The following is a 7,076-nucleotide window of genomic DNA, read 5'->3' as shown; positions in this document are numbered from 1 at the left end:
AACCATCCAAAGTGTGAAAAATTGACATTTTTCAATAACTTTTCAACAAATAAAGTTCCACAACTCAGCAATGTCATATCAGAATTTTTTTTTTAAATAAAAGAGACCGTATTTCTAGATATAAACAAGTCACCAAAGTGTCATGATAAATGCTCAAAGCATTTTTGAGTAACTGTCCGAAAACTGGAAAAATTCCCCCTTTTTCATGAATAAAGTCCAAATACTCCAAAACGTTAAAATTTCTGAAAATTGAGAGGGAACTTATGTCAATATATATAAACAATTCACCAGAGTTTCATGAAAATTATTTTTGAGTTATAGTCAGAAAACTGGAAAATCGCCCATTTTTTTATAAATGTAATTCCACCTTATGTAATAATGCTGTATTTTGATTGGATGAGAGACATGGTATTTTTCACCAATTTCTATGTATTGAGATTTTCTTTTCTCTGCCGGGGTATTTGTCCTTAGGGAATTCCATGTGCCGGGGTATTTGCTAGCAAATACCATGGCAGATGGGGAATACCATGTCTAAAAATAACCCAATGAATTATTTCTAATCTAATAGGACAAATTTATGGTCATTCTTAATATACGGTTCCAAGTGAAATATAACTTGTGATAAAAAACATCGTTATTGAATTTGGAGCGAATGACGTCAAAATTCCGCGAACCTGTACTTTTAATGACGTCATAAATAAATCTCAACGGAAACACATTGTCAACCTGTCATAAACATAAACTGGAATCCGCTTGTATTACGCTTCACTCAAACTGATGAACAAAGTGTAGTAGTCGGCCGAGAATCAGCTTCTCATAAACAGGGATATATCTATAACGTGAGGGTACCCAAATTGCACCTATTTTGACAGTTTTTTCACCTACGTTTATTTATAATCTAGACAAAAGTTTCCATTCTGTGTTTATTTTGTAGATGTATCATTATTTACTATATGGTTCCACCAATTTGATTTTGAATCCATATTGAATCATAGAAAAATGAGTTTGAACAGACCTCTAAACGATCAATGATTCTGTAATGAGGAGTACCCAAATTGCATCCATGCTTAAATTCACGTCCTTAAAAGTCGAATAACAGATATTTTGTTTTATTTCTTTAAATATTTAGAACAATTTGACATTAGTCCATGCGTACTATTAATTTTTAAAATAAATGAATGCTTGTAACATATTTTATTCGCTTATTTTTAAAAGATGACTTTTTGTGGACGTCGCATGTCGACGTTTCCGTACATTTTACTTTTTCCAGTGAACACTTCATCTGTTTTTATATATACTGTGAACCTTTTGTGTATATTTAAATATATTTACCTATGTTGAAAGACGTGCAAAGTGTCAAATCATAAAAATACAAATTGTTTAGTCTCTAGGAAAACTTGTAAGATTTCTGCTGCTATCTTCATTAAATAGGTGCAATTTGGGTACCTGACGCAATTTGGGTACCGTGACGTTATATACGGTCAGTGACTGTACATCAAAAATGATCAGAAATAATTTTACGGCCAATGCAATTTGACTGCGCAAATAGCAAAGCTGCAGTATATACAAAAATTATACATTCAAGTCAGTAGAAACTCCATATGATACCTGATTACAATAAACTTTCTGAGGTCAAGATGGATACAACTTGAAGAACATTCGGTGGAATTAAACAATTATATCATGATTACAAGGGGTATTTGCCAAAAATACCGGTTTCGAGGTAATCAAATTTCCCTCGCCTAACGGCTCTGGAAATGTGTACCTCTCAACCAGTATTTTTGGCAAATACCCCTTGTAAGCATGATATATTTGTATAAAATCCCACGACTCGGAAACGTTATATTATAAAAATCGAAAGGGAGATTACGTCATAGATATAAACAATTCACCAAAGTTTCGTGAAAATTGGTGAAAGTGTTCTTGAGTTATTGTCCGAAGTGTTGACGACGGGCGGACGAACAGCCGGACGGACAACGGTATACCATAATACGTCCCCTAAACGGGCGTATAAAAATGAATAGTAAGCATGGAATATTGTCAAATTGTTCTAAATTTTGGCAGAAATAAAACAAGACATTACTGAGTTATTCGATTCTTTACGGATGTGAATTGAAGCATGGATGCAATTTTGGTACTCCTCATTACAGAATCATGGGTCGTTTGGAGTTCGGTTCAAACATATTTTTCTGTGATTCAATATGAATTCAAAATTAAATTGGTGGAACTATACAGTAAATAACGAAACATCTACAAAATAAACACAGAGTTAAAACTTTTATCTGGGTCATAAATAAACGTACGTGGAAAAAACTGTCAAAATAGGTGCAGTTTGGGTACCCGCACGTTAAATTTTTAATGCGTAACAAGTCCCATTCCTATTTTTACCCTGCTGGTGCTTCACCCCTGGGCCGAAATCCTTGATCCGCCAATGAGCCTATCCATCTAACGGAGAAGTGAATTGCTGCATTTTTCACGAAATAAATTATGTTCCATGACGACCTGTTTTTTTTTTTTAAATTAATTTTCAGTAAAAAGGAAACTTCGTCTTTTATCACTAATATTATATCTCAGCTAATATCAGATCTCATAAAGGCGAGCATAAAAGACATAACTTGAGAGGATGTGGCAAGATTTCCAATGAGACAACTCTCCATAAGAATCGAGGGGGTGGAACACATGCAAGCACTTGTCTATGAAAAAATACCTAGATGTTTTAATATAACATTTAAAGTATACAGGTATATTTTATTTCAGAAACAATAAGTGCCTCTGCCCCTGTATTCCCTGACAAAAATCGTCAAAAAAAAGTTTTTTTTAGCATATTTCTACTTTTACTCCCCTCTTCCCCCGGTTCCTACCCCTCCATGGCTCCGCCTGGCTCCCGCTCCCCTCCCTCTGACTCCGGCTTCTCCGACACCTCATTCCCATTTTCCCTTACCCCTGAACTGAAGAAACAAACTATTGTATTTATTCCTCTCCTGAAACAAATTATGTGTTGTTTATTTCTCAAAAATAAAAAAAGCATGCCCATCCCAAGCCTCCCCAAACAGATACACAATGAATGCTTTCATTCTATAAATAACAAAATAACCTTGAACTTAAATAAGAAAGCAACATTTTGCGTTGTTAAAATTATCTAGACCTTTCGAGTTTCAGCATTACTATCATAAAAACAATGAAAAGACCAGGGGGTAACAGAATGTTTAAACGCCAGCCACACTACAGTACAGACTTCCAGCAGAACTGAAGGCAGAGAAAAAATGACGTATGTCCCAGTGCTTTGGAACCGCTACAATCAAACACAGCATGATTTTGATGACATGTTTCACTTTATGGATGATTGGGAGCCTATGTCCGTAGGTTGTGGATATGGTCGTTACCCAACGTGCCCGATGCGAAGGAGGCGCAGACCGGAGACTTCACTGGCGGATAGAAAGTGGACATACAGCGTTAAAATTGGAGACTTCGATGCACAACATGTCAAAGTGAAAGTTGATAACGGTGAGTCTATTCATAAAATTTGGAGAAAATGTTATCGTTTTCCACTTCTATCTTGACTGATTGTGGCTCAGCGGCAAATATTACATGCATATTTAGACATGTCGGAGACCTCAGCTGGATACTACACGATTGGATATGTGAATGAAATGAATAAAACCTGCTTTGCACCTAACCAGGAAGTCAGAACACATGTTTTTTTTCTCTGTTACATATATTTTCAACAGAATTTCCTATCTTTTTATTTATTTTCCGTCACAATCTTAAATTTCCGGCTATACATGTAGGTAAATAGATTGTTAAATATGCATCTTTTAAGCACACAATCCCCTCATTTGGAGTTAATTAGATATTTTCTGCTACACTTTAAACTTAAGCTAAGTCTCCTTCTAAAAGATTGGAACATTGGTATTAATTAATACGTTTTTTTCTTGCAAGAACAGTCACCTTGTATATCCAATATCTTTTCTACCAATTGTAGTCCAGGGTCCTTTTTCCTTTTTAGTTTTTCAGGAATTTTATTGAATTTGTAAAGATCGTTTAGGACCCTTTCAAAATATAATTTTGAATTTTATAATCTGCTATAACCCATTTATTTTGTTATTACACAATGAACAAACGTTTGAATTTGCAATATTTTATGATTCTATATTTTACTACATTTTTTTTTATTCTTGGCATCACATTCTACAGTTAATATAGACCTATTATATAACTTAAACTAAATAAACTGAAATAAATATTTAAATAAAAAAATTATGATAAAGAAATTAGAATTCAAGAAATCAGAATAAGTTTCCTACAAGTTGTAATAACAGATCTCAAAGTTGGTTGTAAAGATTTCTTAAATTTGTAATTATACAAATTAAAAAAAAAAGGAATACAAATGTGTTCTTCCATTTGTAATCAAGTTTTAAAATCCATTGGGCTAAGACCTCTGCCCATTTTTTATGGGATTTCAAAGGTGATTTTACAAAAATTTTGGGTACATGAAAATATTACATTTTCTTGGGTTTATTATTCACTGAAGCATGGGTTTGGGAATCTTTTGTGTTTTCACCCTAAACACATTATCACATGTTCACTCAGGGCATTGTACAACATCCTTTATTCAGGAAATAACAATTTGAAATATACTCCAAAGTACAGTCAATGATATTTTAGTGTAGAACTGCATTATTTTGTATTAGCAGGTCAAATACTTAAAGGTTGCTTTCAGTATTAACAAGGAGCTTATTTTTTGTGATGATTTTGCTAAAATCTTGGTTTATTTTGTAGTCTATATATAGGTACATGTATTATTGAAGTTAGTGTTTTCTGATTTTCATTGTTCTATGTTACATTTGTTATTCTACTAGTCAAGATTGAAAGGGGTAGTTTTGATAATGCAGCAATTAGTTTAACCCCTCTAACTATGCATGTGCCTGTCCTAAGTCACTCACCATGTCGGTGGTTGTCTGTAGTTATATTTGAATAATTTTTGGAGTTTGGTAATGATGGCAAATCCCTGTTAAATTTATTCCCAACTTTTCTAGACAGGGTTATTAAGAACTTGAAAAAATGAACAAACCTTGACTGGAGATGACTGGAGGGAAGGGTAGTATACATTTGTGTTGTTGGATATTACTGGTTTATTGACATTGTATACTCAACATTCTCTTATTTTTAAGGTAACGTAATTATTCATGCTAAGTACACAGATGGTAATGATGAATGGGGAGATACTGTTGAACGCAAAAGGACAGTCAAAGTTCCCGAGAATGTTGATGCTGAAAAAATTCACAGCTTCATGAGATCAGATGGAACTATGGTATTGGAAGCCCCATACAATCATCCAGAGGAGAGACAACTCCAAGTTGTACCACATGAAGGTGGTGCCTTAGTGTCAAGTGACAGTCACAGCAACTTGATGAAATTCAATGTTGAAAATTTTCGTCCAGAGGAGGTTAAAGTTTCATGTAAAGATGGAACGTTGACAGTCCAAGGAGAAAAACAGAGGTCTGAAGATGGTCATGAAATACGCGAATCATTCTGGCGTCAGATGACAGTTCCACGGTCTGTGGATGGAAAGAACATTGAATGCTTAAGGGATGAGGACGGGAATCTTACTATACGTGCACCAGCGGTTGAAGATGTTGAAATGGAACAAGCCAAGAAATAGATTTAGCTTGACTTTCCATTTCACAATAGCAGGCTGTAGTCAACATTATGTCCATTGTCATTGTTTTTGCAATGATTGAACCAATCATTTGATGTTTCATTCTGTCAGTAATGTTAAAAAAAAATTGTTTGCTAATTCAGATTATTTGAATTACTTTTTCTCATATGTGTTTGATGTGAATCAGTATTGTGTTAGAAGCATAAAACATGCTTTGACAATCATGTATATTCTATAATGGACCAAACGTTAGATGTTGCATAATTTTTAGTTCAATTTTAAAAAAGAGAACAAATATGTTACTATGTTGTGTATACATGTTTTTTTTGTTATTGTCAGAGATAGACATTAAATAATCTTAACACAGTATTTTTATCAGTTATTATTGTTCAAGGATACAATTTTGATAAAAGCATGACTACTTTTCAAAGTCCATTTAAGGCCAAAATTTTGTTGTTTGTTGTTGTTTATATTGCATCCTCTTAATTATACGTTCTTGTATGGTTTGAGATTTATGGCAAACTAGAAAAATAATTCAGAACATCAATTTAAAATCAAGAAGGAGTTTTAAATGTACATATATACTTAGTCATATGTCATGATATCCTATATCATTGTTTGGACCCAGATGAAAACATTCTTCACTGCTGTTTTGTTTGCTTGATGAAATATTGAACAAGAAAGATTTTGATGTTAAATATGGCGTCGAACGATTTGGCATGTTTAGTAATGGGAGTGCTCCAACATAGTAGGGTATACTCCTTTACCTCTCTTCGTCAAGATGTCAGTCCGTCCATCTGTTCATCGGGTAACACATTTCTGTCTGTTTTTCCCCTGGACATTAAACGAGAGCTTTTTGATATTTGTTACCATGCTTCCTATTACTAAATTGTCCTATACAATTATTTACTATAAATAATCTTGATATTTGGTACATTTTTACCAAGCTTCAAACAGGTAGTTATACAATGTGACACACTTCCACATTGTTTTGTATCTGCATTCCCTTTCATGGTGGACCAATATGTTTATCATGAATTAGTCTGTGCTTTACTTTATCTCAAATGCTGAATAGCAGGGTTACAAAAATAACCGAACTCCAAGGTAAATCCAAAGGGGGGAAGAAATCTTGCAAAATTTAACCAACGGAACGAATGCAAAACAACTTATATTCCTGACTTGGTATATTTATTTTCCAAAGAAAATGGTGGGTTAAATCTGGTTTTATAGCTAGCTAAACCTCCCATTTGTTTAAAGTTCCGTTATACTGACAAAATTGGATGAGCAACCTAAACAGACATAATAGGTTATAGTGACAAAAATTGGGATCCAGCAGCCACAACTGTAAAGATTCAATTCAATTCAAAGATTTTATTGTTTAAATCAATTGTATTCAATCAAAGGGATTGGATAAAGG

At 33.7% G+C, this 7,076-nt stretch overlaps 1 protein-coding gene across 1 annotated transcript; it reads left to right on the top strand.

Annotated features, from left to right (window-relative positions):
• The first annotated feature begins 3,148 nt into the window (after window positions 1-3,148).
• On the top strand, window positions 3,149-6,026 carry LOC127730743 (body wall muscle protein HR-29-like). The gene is made up of 2 exons (XM_052239274.1): window positions 3,149-3,504; window positions 5,172-6,026. The coding sequence occupies exons 1-2, from the start codon at window positions 3,264-3,266 to the stop codon at window positions 5,660-5,662; spliced, it is 732 nt and encodes a 243-aa protein (XP_052095234.1). The 5' UTR covers window positions 3,149-3,263; the 3' UTR covers window positions 5,663-6,026.
• The last annotated feature ends 1,050 nt before the right edge of the window (window positions 6,027-7,076 follow it).

This window comes from Mytilus californianus, unplaced genomic scaffold (assembly GCF_021869535.1).
Source record: "Mytilus californianus isolate M0D057914Y unplaced genomic scaffold, xbMytCali1.0.p SCAF_2, whole genome shotgun sequence".
Lineage (NCBI taxonomy): Eukaryota > Metazoa > Mollusca > Bivalvia > Mytilida > Mytilidae > Mytilus > Mytilus californianus.
Note: the sequence above shows the minus strand (reverse complement) of the source record. Positions and strands in the feature narration are given on the sequence as shown.

Coding starts and splice junctions, on each gene's coding strand:
- LOC127730743 (XM_052239274.1), top strand. CDS start 3,264: ATGACGTATGTCCCAGTGCTTTGGAACCGCTACAATCAAACACAGCAT. Junction 3,505..5,171: donor CAAAGTGAAAGTTGATAACG/GTGAGTCTATTC, acceptor CTTATTTTTAAG/GTAACGTAATTATTCATGCT.